At 36.8% G+C, this 15714-nt stretch overlaps 1 protein-coding gene across 2 annotated transcripts in view; it reads right to left on the reverse strand.

Annotated features, from left to right (window-relative positions):
- RICTOR (RPTOR independent companion of MTOR complex 2) overlaps nucleotides 1-15714 on the reverse strand; it is a 126542-nt gene that overhangs the window by 62056 nt on the left and 48772 nt on the right. For both annotated transcript variants that reach the window (XM_040262363.1, XM_040262362.1), the window contains exons 4-6: nucleotides 6787-6851; nucleotides 5898-6029; nucleotides 49-112 (exon numbers count right to left, since the gene is read on the reverse strand). In XM_040262363.1, coding sequence (XP_040118297.1) covers nucleotides 49-112; nucleotides 5898-6029; nucleotides 6787-6851 — 261 coding nt within the window. The remainder of the gene's footprint in view (nucleotides 1-48; nucleotides 113-5897; nucleotides 6030-6786; nucleotides 6852-15714) is intronic.

Consider the following 15714-nt stretch of genomic DNA (forward strand, 5'->3'; position numbering starts at 1 on the left):
TAACGTGAAAACCATAAATCTGCTTTTACTCTCAGACATGGAGCCTACCTTTCTGACTAATCGAAGTGCTTGTGTTCTCTCTACCTCGTTGCTCTGCTGTATGTCAATGCACCTAAAGAATACATAAAATATTTAATTATTGATAAAAATCTTATTAAATTTTTGTATAATACAGACAGACCCATATTCATGTCAATACAGTATTTTTAAATGTTAATATATGTAATTTTTTAGTACCAGCATATTTAATATCTCCAGTGATAAATACTTGTTATAAATCAAAACTATTTCATTTAAAACTCCAAGACAGAATATAATAAGTAATTTACAGAATTACATACATCTATACAGAAACAATAACATATTTATAAAGCAAAATATCAGAAATCTACTGAAAAAGATATTCACCTATCTTTGATAAAAGTTCACAGATATTTTTTAATAACTGTGAAGGAAAAATATTTTAAGCCTACATTTTAGTTTAATTGTGATTTTAACCACAGCTTAAATTTTGCATGTTATGACTATGTTAAAAGTCTTACATTAGTCATAATAACTATATTTTACTAAAATATAATTTGAAATGTGAAAGTACTTCAAAGATTAATGCTCAAATATGACTTAGCTGACAAAGCTCTGTAAAGTTCATTAAATTATTCAATTTCTAAAGAGCTTTGGTTTATGTGGCAGAATAATTCATTCTTACTTATGTTTGGACAGTTCACTATTCTAATCAATATTTTATCTACTGTTAAATAGATAACTTGCTACTCAAAAAGCATTTCTGCTATCTGAATATAATTAATCTAAAACTATTTTATCAAAAAGTAAATAGACACAGGATTCTATTTCTGGCCACAAAAGATCTGAACAATCCTCCTGCCAAAAATAACTATAAAGGTTAAATATGTTACTTTATAAAGCAACTGTGAAAAGGCAATGGATAATAATCCCTGGAAAAAAGCACAAGCTCCATATTCACTCGGGTTTTGTACCCGGGGATACTTGTCAATTTCCAGTTTTAAATGAATAGAGTCCTAAAAAAATACAAAAATCTTGCTGTACTGTGTAGAGAGACTGAATTGGCACAGCCAAAGTGGCTGAGACTTGAGGGGGAAAAAATCTCAGAGAAAAGAAAACGTAAGAGTAAGCAAGAATTTGCATGCAATCTTCTTTCCAAGACATTTGCCTATTTCTATGTTGTGCAAATGCAGGGTGAAAGTCCAAAAAAACCAAGCAAAAAGCTACAGCTGAGCAGCCAGATAACTGAGTAGAAATTTTAGCAGGTATATAATACTGTAAGAAACATGTTAGGGCTCGAGGCTGATCAAGATGAAGAGGTTCTGCTAAACATTCACATTTTCACTTGAGATTCTCAATAGACACTTCCTAGCCAACGCAAGGGAAAAAACAAATTTTAACAGAATCAGTGTAATAAATCAACACTCTGGAATAAAGCATAAGTCTATAAATAACATGATCCAAGAGCCAAAAATTTTTTAATGTACAACGTTCACATCCTATCATGTAAATAATATGAAATATGCTTTAAGACAAATAAAAAAAAAAGAGGTCAAGTAGCCAAAATCCAAGAAAATGACAACAGAAACAAAACTCAAGTGATTCACATATTGGAACTGTTGTAAGAGATCTATAAATAACTATGACTATTATGTCCAAGGAAATAAATAAAGCAGAATAAATCTAGAATGTTTAAGTAAAATATAAATCACAAAAATACAGTAACTGAAATTCAAAATTCAAGAGACTGATTTACTAGCACAATGGAAGAAAAACAAACAGGTTAGTAGAAAGCACAAAGGTTAACAACAACAAATACTGAAAATAATGTTATAGTAAGGGCATCAGAGACATGTGAGACGGTGTAAAGATTTAACACTGTATAGCTGGAGTATCAGGGGATAGGAGAGAAAAATAACAGAGAAGTTGTTGAAGTAGCCAAAGGAGAAAAAGACATTATCACTTACAAGAAGCAACAAAAGAAACTACTTACTTAGAAACAAAATCCAGAACATAGTAACTTAAAGCACTGAAAAACAGTAATTGATCAAAAAAAATAGCCTTCAAGTGGGAAGGTAAATAGAGGATTTACAGACAAAATATGAAAGATTTCAACTCCAGTATACCTATACTACAAGAAAATAGTAATGGGCATTCAAGACAGTGACCCAAGACAGAAGTGTAGAAATGCAAGAAGGAAGAATATTGGGATGAGTAAATAACATAGGTAAATATCAAGAGTTCCAATTTAATACAATTAACAGGACTATCCTGTGGGTTTACAAATACATATAGAAATAAAAATGTAACATGACAAAAGACAAGAGGGGAGGTAATATGGTCAAACTGTAAGAGGTTCTAGCTGTAATAAAAGTGATAAACTTAATACACCAAGGATAAATGTAATCTCTAGGGTAACTGCTAAAGAAAAGGCTTTAAAGCCAATACATTAATAGAAGAGGGGAAAAAAAAAATCTTGATTTTTTTACCCAAAGAAGCAAAAAAGGACAAGTCCAATACCAAAGAATAAATGTGACAAGCAGAATATGAACAGCAACATAGCAAAGTCAAATATATGTGAAAAATAATAGCAAGATGACAAACTCATAAACATATGTATATATAATTACATTAGATAAAGCCCATAGACCCTGCATATACAAACCACTAGACATAGTCTAAAATACACCAATCAAAAGACAAAAATGGTCAAACTAGATTTTTTTAAAATATGTATGATGTTACCAGGAGAGAAACTTTAAATTTTTATGAAAAAGAAAAACAAAGTAAAAGGACAAAAAGGTTATATTGTGCAAATCCTAAATAAAAGAAATAGGAAGTTAGTATAGCTATCAGAGAAGGCAATGGCACCCCACTCCAGTACTGTTGCCTGGAAAATCCCATGGACAGAGGAGTCTGGTGAGCTGCAATCCATGATGTCGCTAAGAGTCAGACACGACTGAGTGACTTCACTTTCACTTTTCACTTTCATGCATTGGAGAAGGAAATGGCAACCCATTCCAGTGTTCTTGCCTGGAGAATCCCAGGGACGGGGGAGCCTGGTGGGCTGCCGTCTATGGGGTCACACAGAGTCAGACACGACTGAAGCGACGCAGCAACAGCAGCAACATAGCTATCTTAGGATCAGATAACAAGAACACTCATAAAAGAAGTATTACTAGAAATAGACACATTTTTCTAAGTATAAAACAATTAGCCCAATGAGAAGGTTTAACAATTCTAAATATGAATGCAATAACAAAACTTCAAAATATATAAAGAACTGAAAGAGGAAGTAGAAAATCTAAATAGTATTATGCCAGTAAACAAACAAATAAAAAAAACCACGGGTCCAGACAGATCCACTGGTGAGTTCTACTGATCATGTATGATAAAAAACAGTATATTAGATGAGTTTTTGTAGAAATTCTTCCAGAGAATATAAAGAGAGAAATACTTCAAAAGTTGTTTTATATACATACTCTTGATACCAAGATCAAACAAGATTAGAAAAATGGAAAAAATAGGCCAATATCTCTCAACCATAAATGCAAACATTTTTCCACAAACGATTAGCAAATCAAATACAACTAAAAATAAAAAGACATAATGAGCAAATGGTGTTTACCTCAGGAATACAAACAAGGAATATAAAGAAATCCACTAAAAATCTACAAAAAATATCATAAACAATGGTAAAAGCCAAACAATTTCAACTTGAGTTCAGGGGCAAAACAGTTATCCAATTACCATTTCTAGTCAGTGCAATATTCTAACCAGTGCAATAAAAAATTGGAAAGAAAGAAATAAAATGGTCATCAATTGCAACTAATACTAATGTACATAGAAACTCTAATAAAATAACCTTAAACACAATTAGAATTAAAAAAGGAATTTAGCAAAATCACTGAGATAAGAATATACAAAAACAAAGCCCTACAATTATTTTTCTATATGTTAGCAGAGAGAACTATGAAAATTTTTTAATTACATTAACATTATCATGTAATAAATGCCTTAGGATAAACCTAACAAATATGTGTAAGACCTCTGCTGCTGCTGCTGCTTTTAAGTCGCTTCAGTCGTGTCCAACTCTGAGGAACCCATAGACAGCAGCCCACTAGGCTCCCCCGTCCCTGCGATTCTCCAGGCAAGAATACTAGAGTGGGTTGCCATTTCCTTCTCCAAGACCTCTGCTAGAAAACTACAAAATGTTGAGAGAATTTAAAGTTCCAAATAAATAAACACTGAGAAGGTTTGATATTAAAATGTTAATTCACCCCAAATTAATACAGAGCTTCAATGCAATTACTATTAATACCTAGGAAAGTTTGATGGAAATGGACAAGTTGATTCTAAAATTCATGTGGAAATACAGACCTCAAAATAACCCATAAACTTCTCTCCTCAAGGAGGGCTTACACTAACAGATAACTTACTGTCAAGCTACAGACACTTAAAACTGGGAGAAAACAGAGCTAGAACAAACAGGCCAAATAAAGAATATAGAGAAAGCAAAAATAGATCCATGCTTATCAATTACCTGACTTACAACAAAAACGAAAGTAATTTAGAACACAAAAGGAAAATCTTTTCACTAAATGCCTCTAATATTTATTGGATATTGATAAAAATGAATCATGACCTGACAATTATTTCAACATATAAGGAATAAACCCTCCAGAAGAGACCAAAGAGACGTCTCTTCCAAAGAAGACCAAACTCATTAACCATAAAACAAAAGACTGCTATATTGGATTTTATTAAGAAGAGTAAGAAGACAAAGTAAACTGACTAGGAGAGGACATTCTCAATTAGTATACTCGAAAGGAATCATACCCAGAAGACATCAAGAACTCCTACACAAAAGATAGACAATCCAATTTACAAATGAGCAAAAAACAAATAGGATATACAAACAGTCAACAGGCAAATGAAAGGGAAATGGAAATTAAAAGCACAATAAAACTCACAATGAAAACCACAGCAAAAAAGGTATAATTAAAAACTGAAAATAGTAAATGCTGGTAAGAATATGGAGAGACGGGAACACGCAAGTATTTCTGATAGGAATGGAAATCAGTACAACCGCTTTGGAAAACTGCATGGCAGTGAAAGTGAAGTCACTCAGTCATGTCCGACTCTTTGTGACCCCATGGACTGTAGCCTACCAGGCTCCTCCATCCATGGGATTTTCCAGGCAAGAGTACTGGAGTGGGTTGCCATTTCCTTCTCCAGAGGATCTTCCTGACCTAGGGAGAGAACCAAGGTTTCCCACTTTGTAGGCAGATGCTTTACTGTCTGAGCTACCATGGAACTTATTACTAAAGTTAAATATACATAAAAATTTATCACCCAGCAATTCCACTCCTATATATGTACCTAAAAGAAATGAGCGCACAATATCCACCAACAACTTGTGCAACAAAGTTCAGGATAACTTTATTCAAAATAGCCAAACACTGAAAACAACCAAGAAAAAAAAAATCAACAGAATAAATTATACTCTATTTATAACATGAAATACTACATGGAATTTTTTTTTTTTAATCAACATGGATAAATCTCAGAGATAACATTAAGGAAAGAAAAGAGTAACATATACTTCCAATATATGATACTGAAAAATAAGAAAATCTAGTCTAAAATGAGAACAGTCAAAGCAATGTTTACTACTGACTGGGGGACACAAGAGAACTTGATTGGGATACTGAAAATGTTCCATATCTTATTTGGGATAATAGGGTACTTGGTTGTACCTACCTGTAAAAATTATAGGTTTTACACTAAAAATCTCTATACTTTATGATACGTATGCTAAAACTTAATATATGATTTTAAAAATATATAAAAACAGAGGGCTCTAAGAAAATTACCTAGCTATTAAATAGTCCACTTTCAATTTTAGCACCTTCCGCAGAATACTGGAGTCTTGAATGAGATACCGAAGAGCTCGAAGCCCTGCTGCCCGAACTTCTTTTGCTTCATTCAATAAAGCTAACCGCAAGCTGTATGAAAACAAAAAGTCATGCTACATGAGTTTCAAATACACAAAAAATTGAGGTATCAAATACTTCCTCAGCTGAAATAAGCAAAGCTACTCGTCATTTTACATATATAAAAATTATTCACTGTAAGCCATGCTCTTCACTAATGTTTTTTAATTTATGCCTCTTTGGTACATTCCTTCAGGCTGTAATACATATGCCTCTACAATCTATCACTCTCCATGCACCTACCTGTTTCACTTCTTTCAAAGAATCACTGGTTTAAGTCAATAAATAAAAATGTTTTATAATGACAGTAGGAAGAGACTATTTATACCAATTTTAATTCCTAAGCATACCAAAAAGTTTCATATGGCTATGAAACTGTAACAATGCCTTTCTTCGTAGGATTGAGCAAATCAGGTTTGCCATAAGCACATGTTGTCTTATGTCAGATGTAGAGATAATTATACAGGTTCTTCTTGCTCTTGGGAATAACATGATAACTTTTACTCCTTGTTTAATTTAGAAGTTAAGACTGTAGAAGTCCAGGTACTTTTCAACATTAGTTTTGATTATATGTATTTGAAAATTACAATAGGATAACAATTTAAAATGTTAAAAATGTTGAAGATCCTAAATTTTTCTAACATTCACACAATTGTTTCTATAAAATCAATACAAGGTGTTACAGTAACCTATTTTTAGTTTAAAATTACTAAAACTGAAAACTACTACAATTCAGAAGATATGAAGAAGGGAACTAAACTATACTTACCAAATTATGATATCCTCATAGTTAAAACCCAGTTTTTCTTCACTGTGGCCAATATCACAAAGCAGCTATCAGAAAAACAAAATAAGTATACAAAAATGCACTATGTTTTTGCCTACTTACACACATTACTTTTTCAGACATGAAAATAAGATCTTTCTCTTTAATAAAATTTTGAAAAATATATGATTTGACTGTCAAAATATGAATATTTATGTCTATCATCTAATTGTTTTTCTGACTTGACAGTTCTAGATTTCAAGACTTTGTTTCAAAACTAAACAATTATTTCTTATTATTCTTCCCCCCCCCCGACTCTGTTTTAAAAACTATTCTTTCCGCGGTTACCACTGAGATTACAACATGCGTTTTTAGAAATGACTACAGTCTAACAGAAATTACTAGTTTACCACGTCCTCAATAAAAAGACTCTTTAAACACTTCATTTCCATTTATTCCTCTCAACTTTCCCTTTGTTTTTGTTTTTTCTACCTATCCTTTAAGCCCAATAAAGTTACTATTGTTTTTACTTAGTTCAATTATCAATTTATATTTACTCTCAAATTCACACCATTTGCATTATTCTTCACTCCAGTGATACGTTTATGGGATATTCTCTCTTCTCCCTAAAGAACCCACAGTTCATTGTGTTGATCTGTTTTACTGCTGTCTTCATTTGTTTTATAGTCAAGATTGCTTTGAATTCAAAACAATTTCAACATGGCTTCCATTGTTTGTTGAGAAGTCTGATATCAGTCTTATTATTGATTCCGGCTCTTAAGATGGTTCCAAATAGGAAAAGGAGTACAGCAAGGCTGTATATTGTCATCCTGCTTATTTAACTTATATGTAGAGTACATCATGAGAAACGCTGGACTGGAAGAAACACAAGCTCGAATCAAGATTGCCAGGAGAAATATCAGTAACCTCAGATATGCAGATGACACCACCCTTATGGCAGAAAGTGAAGAGGAACTAAAAAGCCTCTTGAAAGTGAAAGAGGAGAGTGAAAAAGTTGGCTTAAAGCTCAACATTCAGAAAACGAAGATCATGGTATCCGGTCCCATCACTTCATGGGAAATAGATGGGGAAACAGGAGAAACAGTGTCAGACTTTATTTTGGGGGGCTCCCAAATCACTGCAGATGGTGACTCAGCCATGAAACTAAAAGACGCTTACTCCTTGGAAGGAAACTTATGACCAACCTAGATAGTATATTCAAAATCAGAGACATTACTTTGCCGACTAAGGTCTGTCTAGTCAAGGCTATGGTTTTTCGTGTCACGTATGGATGTAAGAGTTGGACTGTGAAGAAGGCTGAGCGCCGAAGAATTGATGCTTTTGAACTGTGGTGTTGGAGAAGACACTTGAGAATCCCTTGGACTGCAAGGAGATCCAACCAGTCCATTCTGAAGGAGATCAGCCCTGGGATTTCTTTGGAAGGAATGATGCTAAAGCTGAAACTCCAGTACTTTGGCCACCTCATACAAAGAGTTAACTCAGTAGAAAAGACTCTGATGCTGGGAGGGATTCGGGGCAGGAGGAGAAGGGGACGACCGAGGATGAGGTGGCTGGATGGCATCACGGACTCGATGGACGTGAGCCTGAGTGAACTCCGGGAGATGGTGATGGACAGGGATGCCTGGCGTGCTGCGATTCATGGAGTCGCAAAGAGTCAGACCGACTGAGTGACTGAACTGAACTGAAGACGGTATTGCAGCCATGAAATTAAAAGACACTTATTCCTTGGAAGAAAAGTTATGACCAACCTAGATAGCATATTGAAAAACAGAGACATTACTTTGCCAACAAAGGTCCGTCTAGTCAAGGCTATGGTTTTTCCTGTGGTGATGTATAGAAGCGAGAGTTAGACAGTGAAGAAAGCTGAGCGCCGAAGAATTGATGCTTTTGAACTGTGGTGTTGGAGAAGACTCTTGAGAGTCCCTTGGACTGCAAGGAGATCCAACCAGTCCATTCTAAAGGAAATCAGCCCTCGGTGTTCTTTGGAATGAATGATGCTAAAGCTGAAACTCCAATACTTTGGCCACCTCATGCAAAGAGCTGACTCATTGGAAAAGACCCTGATGCTGGGAGGGATTGGGGGCAGGAAGAGAAGAGGACAACAGAGGATGAGATGGCTGGATGGCATCACCGACTTGATGGACATGAGTTTGAATGAGCTCCAGGAGTTGGTGATGGACAGGGAGGCCTGGTGTGCTGCAATTCATGGGGTTGCAAAGAGTTGGACACGAATGAGCGATTGATCTGATCTGATCTGAAGGTCATATTCTTTTTTTTCACACTCCATTCAAGATATTGTTCTCTATCTTTTATTTTCTCATTCTAACTGTTCAAGTGTGGTTTTATATTTATCCCTGCTAAGGGAAAACATAAATTTTCAAATGTCTAGGTTGATATATTTTATCAATTTAAAAAAACTCTGCATATCTTCAAAATTACTTTTGGCTAATTTTCTCTCCCCTTTTTCTGATAATTCAAATGTTTGATCTTTTTGGTATAGCACAAATCTCTAAGCCCTCTTTTTCGGTTTTCTATTTATCTTTTATTTCTGTCCGTTCAGTTCAGTCACTCAGTCGTGTCTGACTCTTTGCGACTCCATGAATCGCAGCACACCAGGCCTCCCTGTCCATCAGTAACTCCCGGAGTTCACTCAGACTCACGTCCATCGAGTCAGTGATGCCATCCAGCCACCTCATCCTCGGTCGTCCCCTTCTCCTGCCCCCAATCCCTCCCAGCATCAGTCTTTTCTACTGAGTTAACTCTTCGCATGAGGTGGCCAAAGTACTGTAGCTTCAGCTTTAGCATCATTCCTTCCAAAGAACATCCAGGACTGATCTCCTTTAGAATGGACTGGTTGGATCTCCTTGCAGTCCAAGGAACTCTCAAGACTCTTCTCCAAAACCACAGTTCAAAAGCATCAATTCTTTGGCGGTCAGGTTTCTTCACAGTCCAACTCTCACATCCATACATGACCACAGGAAAAACCATAGCCTTGACTACTTTGTTGGCAAAGTCATGTCTTTACTTTTAAATATGCTATCTAGGTTGGTCATAACTTTCCTTCCAAGGAGTAAGCATCTTTTAATTTCATGGCTGCAGTCACCATCTGCAGTGATTTTGGAGTCCAAACAAATAAAGTGTGACACTGTTTCCACTGTTTCCCCATCTATTTCCCATGAGGTGATGGGACCAGATGCCATCATCTTAGTTTTCTGAATGTTGAGCTTTAAGCCAACTTTTTCACTCTCCTCTTTCACTTTCATCAAGAGGTTTTCTAGTTCCTCTTCACTTTCTGCCATAAGGGTGGTGTCGTCTGCATATCTGAGGTTATTGATATTTCTCCCAGCAATCTTGATTCCAGCCTGTGCCTCTTCCAGCCCAGCATTTCTCATGATATACTCTGCATGTAAGTTATATAAGCAGGGTGACAATATACAGCCTTGACGTACTCCTCTTCCTATTTGGAACCAGTCTGTTGTTCCATGTCCAGTTCTAACTGTTGCTTCCTGACCTGCATACAGGTTTCTCAAGAGGCAGGTCAGGTGGTCTGGTATTCCCATCTCTTTCAGAATTTTCCACAGTTTATTGTGATCCACACAGTCAATGGCTTTGGCATAGTCAATAAAGCAGAAACAGATGTGTTTTCTGGAACTCTCTTGCTTTTTCCATGATCCAGCGGATGTTGGCAATTTGATCTCTGGTTCCTCTGCCTTTTCTAAAACCAGCTTGAACATAAGGAAGTTCATGGTTCATGTATTGCTGAAGCCTGGCTTGGAGAATTTTGAGCATTACTTTACTAGCGTGTGAGATGAGTGCAATGGTGCGATAGTTTGAACATTCTTTGGCATTGCCTTTCTTTGGGATTGGAATGAAAACTGACCTTTTCCAGTCCCGTGGCCACTGCTGAGTTTTCCAAATTTGCTGGCATATTGAGTGCAGCACTTTCACAGCATCATCTGTCAGGATTTGAAATAGCTCAACTGGAATTCCATCACCTCCACTAGCTTTGATCGTAGTGATGCTTTCTAAGGCCCACTTGACTTCACATTCCAGGATGTCTGGCTCTAGGTGAGTGATCACACCATCGTGATTATCTGGGCCATGAAGATCTTTTTTGTACAGTTCTTCTGTGTATTCCTGCCACCTTCTCTTAATATCTTCTGCTTCTATTAGGTCCAGACCATTTCTGTCCTTTATCGAGCCCATCTTTGCATGAAATGTTCCCTTGGTATCTCTAATTTTCTTGAAGAGATCTCTAGTCTTTCCCATTCTGTTGTTTTCCTCTATTTCTTTGCATTGATCGCTGAAGAAGGCTTTCTTATCTCTTCTTGCTATTCTTTGGAACTCTGCATTCAGATGCTTATTTCTTTCCTTTTCTCCTTTGCTTTTCACTTCTCTTCTTTTCACAGCTATTTGTAAGGCCTCCCCAGACAGCCATTTTGCTTTTTTGCATTTCTTTTCCATGGGGATGGTCTTGATCCCTGTCTCCTGTATAATGTCACGAACCTCCGTCCATAGTTCATCAGGTATTCTGTCTATCAGATCTAGTCCCTTAAATCTATTTCTCACTTCCTCTGTATAATCATAAGGGATTTGATTTAGGTCATATCTAAATGGTCTAACAGTTTTCCCTACTTTCTTCAATTTAAGTCTGAATCTGGCAATAAGGAGTTCATGATTTCAGCCACAGTCAGCTCCCGGTCTTATTTTTGCTGACTGTATATAGCTTCTCCATCTTTGGCTGCAATGAATATAATCAATCTGATTTCGGTGTTGACCATCTGGTGATGTCCATGTGTAGAGTCTTCTCTTGTGCTGTCGGAAGCGGGTGTTTGCTATGACCAGTGCGTTCTCTTGGCCAAACTTTATTAGCCTCTGCCCTGCCTCATTCCGTATTCCATGGCCAAATTTGCCTGTTACTCCAGGTGTTTCTTGACTTCCTACTTTTGCATTCCAGTCCCCTATAATGAAAAGGACATCTTTTTTGGGTGTTAGTTCTTAAAGGTCTTTTAGGTCTTCATAGAACCATTCAACTTAGCTTCTTCAGCGTTACTGGTTGGGCCATAGGCTTGGATTATTGTGATATTGAATGGTTTGCCTTGGAAACAAAAAGAGATCATTCTGCAGTTTTTGAGATTGCACCCAAGTACTGCATTTCAGACTCTTTTGTTGACCATGATGGCTACTCCATTTCTTTTAAGGGATTCCTGCCCACAGTAGTAGATATAATGGTCATCTGTGTTAAATTCACCCATTCTAGTCCATTTTATTTTGCTGATTCCTAGAATGTTGATGTTCACTCTTGCCATCTCCTCTTTGACCACTTCCAATTTGCCTTGATTCATGGACCCAACATTCCAAGTTCCTATGCAATATTGCTCTTTACAGCATCGGACCTTGCTTCTATCACCAGTCACATCCACAACTGGGTATTGTTTTTGCTTTGGCTCCATCCCTTCATTCTTCCTGGAGTTATTTCTCCACTGATCGCCAGTAGCATACTGGGCACCTACCAACCTGGGGAGTTCCTCTTTCAGTATCCTATCATTTTGCCTTTTCATACTGTTCATGGGGTTCTGTCCTTTAGCTGGGTATTTTCTATTATCTTGTCTTCTGATATGTCTAATCTTCTATTATACCTATCCAGTGAGTTTTTAACTTGACATAATGTGTTTCCATTTACTTTGAACACATCCAATATCATAATAAAAAATCATTTTTCACCTATTTTCTCCAGTTTCCTCTATGTTCTTGATATATTAACTACATTTTAAATATTTAAAGCGTTTATCATCTAAATGGATATGAATGATATGGATAATCTCTGAGTCTATTTTCATTATTTGTTCTTCCTTTTGTTCTGGTTATACAGTCCTATCTTGGTGGATTCTATAATCTTTGTACATAAAAACATGCAGAGATTCCTGATGACATTTTTTTCCACAAGGGGTTCACCCTTCTCTCTCTTGATGAGGCCAATGGACAAGGGCGAGTCCTGATTAGGCTGCTGCCCTGGTAAGACTGAGTCAACCTCTGGTTTTTCCTCTCATCCCCTCCTTCCCCCAGGTTTCAACTGAAAGCTTGTTGTTCATGAGACCAATCTCAAGAGAATAACATATCTCATTTTTGCTTTACAAAAACATTAGGAGCTCCACCTTGATTTTCAAAGGTTTTCTACTTAGGATTTTAAGTTTCCCATCCCAGGATTCAACATATGTACTGAGGAAAGAATCTCCTTTACTTGATTTCCACAGGTCTCCATCAAAAGCTCTGTGCTGTTTTCTCCATCTTTCAGCAACAGTACTCCTGGGACTAAAGTATGAATTTTTAGCTTCCTGTCCACATTCCACATTAGTGAGTACTTCCCAGGTAAATATTGTTGCAGAAGTTAGCTCATTTCCACAAGATTCTTCTCTGAAGTCTTGGTTCCTATACCACTTACAGTCTGAGTAACTGCCTGATGCCTTCACACAGGCTCTCCTTGTTTTTCACCCAGTCTGTTTTGAAAATTTATCTAAAAGCTATATGCATGCATGCTAAGTCACTTCAATCATGTCCAACTCTTTGCAACCCTATGGACTGTAGGCTGCCAGGCTCCTCTGTCCATGTGATTTTCCAGGCAAGAACAATGGAGTGGGTTGCCATTTTCTTCTCCTGGGGATCTTCCCTAGCCGGGGATGGAATCCGTATCTCTTACGTCTCCTGCACTGGCAAGCAGATTCTTTACCATTAGCGCCACCATTGTAGGAGGTGCTTTACCATTAGCGTCTCCTACAATTTCTCAGGAGGCAGGTAATGCAGTCTGGTATTCCCATCTCTTTCAGAATTTTCCACAGTTTATTGTGATCCACACAGTCAAAGGCTTTGGCATAGTCAATAAAGCAGAAATAGATGTTTTTCTGGAAGTCAATATTACTAGCAAATAATATATTAGTCAAAAATATTTATGAAAACATGACAGGCAAAAAGGTTTAGGCCCTGTATTAGTTTGCTAGGGCTGCTGTAACAAATAAGCAAACTGGATGGTTTATACAAATAAAATTTACTTTCTCATGATTCTGGAGGCTAAAAGTTCAATATCAAAGTGTCTTGACAGAGTCTTTTGTTCTTAGGGCCTCACTCCTTGGCTGGTAGATGGTTATCATCTCTCTGTGTTGGCACATGATCTTTCCTGTATGTATGCTGTGTCTTTATCTTATCCACTCACCAATCACACTGGATTAGTGACCACCCATAGGATTTCATTTTACTTTAATTACCTCTTTAATGGGCCAAGCTCCAAACAGAGACACATTCTGAGGTACTAGGAGTTAGAACTTCAACAAAGAAATTGGTGGGGGGGTTGGCAGGGGGACATGCAGCACAATTCAGCTCATAACACCCCACCCTCTTAGTAAAGTAATATAGGCAGGAGCTTACCATGTGAAAGTCTAAACAAACTGCAAAAAGATTAATAAGAGGCAAAGAAAATGCACAAAATAATTTACTGAAGATAAATAAACATATATCCTATTTCCTAAAATGTGAATCAAATACACTGGAAAATGCTATTTAAATAGAGCTTAACAAACTGGCAAGAAACTGTTTTTCAACATGAATATACTAAATAAAAAAACACACTATGGATGGAATTATAAACTAAACACATATGGAAAACTAAGTTGGACAAATGCAACAAAATCAAGACTTTCTTTTGATGATTTCTACTAATAAAATAATTTAAAAAGTAGGTTCTTCCAGATGTTTAAGACGGATTTAGAAAAGGCAGAGAAACCAGTGATCAAACTGCCAACATCCGTTGGATCACAGAAAAAGCAAGAGAGTTTCAGAAGAACATTTATTTCTACTTTACTGATGACGCCAAAGACTTTGACTTTCCAACAAAGTGTGGAAAACTCTTCAAGAGATGAGAATACCAGACCCCCTACCTGCCTTCTGAGAAATCTGTACTCAGGTCAAGAAGCATCAGTTAGAACTGGACAAGGAACAATGGACTGGTTCCAAATTGAGAAAGGAGTATGTCAAGGCTGTATATTATCACCCTGCTTATTTAACTTACATGAAGAGAACATCATGCGAAATGCCGGGCTGGATGAAGCACAAGCTGGAATCAAGATTGCCGGGAGAAATATCAATAACCTCAGATATGCAGATGATATCCTTATGGCAGAAAGCAAAGAAGAACTAAAGAGCCTCTTGATGAAAGTGAAAGAGGAGAGGGAAAGAGCTGGCTTAAAACTCAACGTTCAATGTTCAAAAACCGTTGAGACAAGATGATGGCATCTGGTCCCATCACTTCCAAATCTTGACAGGATATTAAAAAGCAAAGACATCATTTTGCCAACAAAGGTCAGTCTCGTCAAAGCTATGGTTTTTCCAGTAGTCATGTATGGATGTTAGAGTTGGACCATAAAGAAAGCTGAGCGCCAAAGAATTAATGCTTTTGAACTGTGGTGTTGGAGAAGACTCTTGAGAGTCCCCTGGACTGCAAGGAGATAAACCAGTCAATCCTAAAGGAAATCAGTCCTGAATATTCCTTGGAAGGACTGATGCTGAAGCTGAAACTCCAACACTTTGGCCACCTGATGAAAAGAACTGAGTCATTGGAAAAGACCATGATGCTAGGAAAGACTGAAGGCAGGAGGAAAAGGGCATGATAGAGGATGAGAATGTTGGATGGCATCACCAACTGGATGGACATGAGTTTGAGCAAGGTCCAGGAGATGGTGATGGACAGGGATGTTTGGTGTACTGCAGTCCATGGAGTCTCAAAGAGTCAGATGCAACTGAACTGACTGAACTGAAAGTAGGTTCAAGCACGAGATCCTTATGACATGATTTACAACAATAAGGAACTAGAAACAAATGTTCTTACAGGAGAAACTTATGTAGCACTATTAGTATTACATA

This window comes from Oryx dammah, unplaced genomic scaffold (assembly GCF_014754425.2).
Source record: "Oryx dammah isolate SB20612 unplaced genomic scaffold, SCBI_Odam_1.1 HiC_scaffold_20, whole genome shotgun sequence".
Lineage (NCBI taxonomy): Eukaryota > Metazoa > Chordata > Mammalia > Artiodactyla > Bovidae > Oryx > Oryx dammah.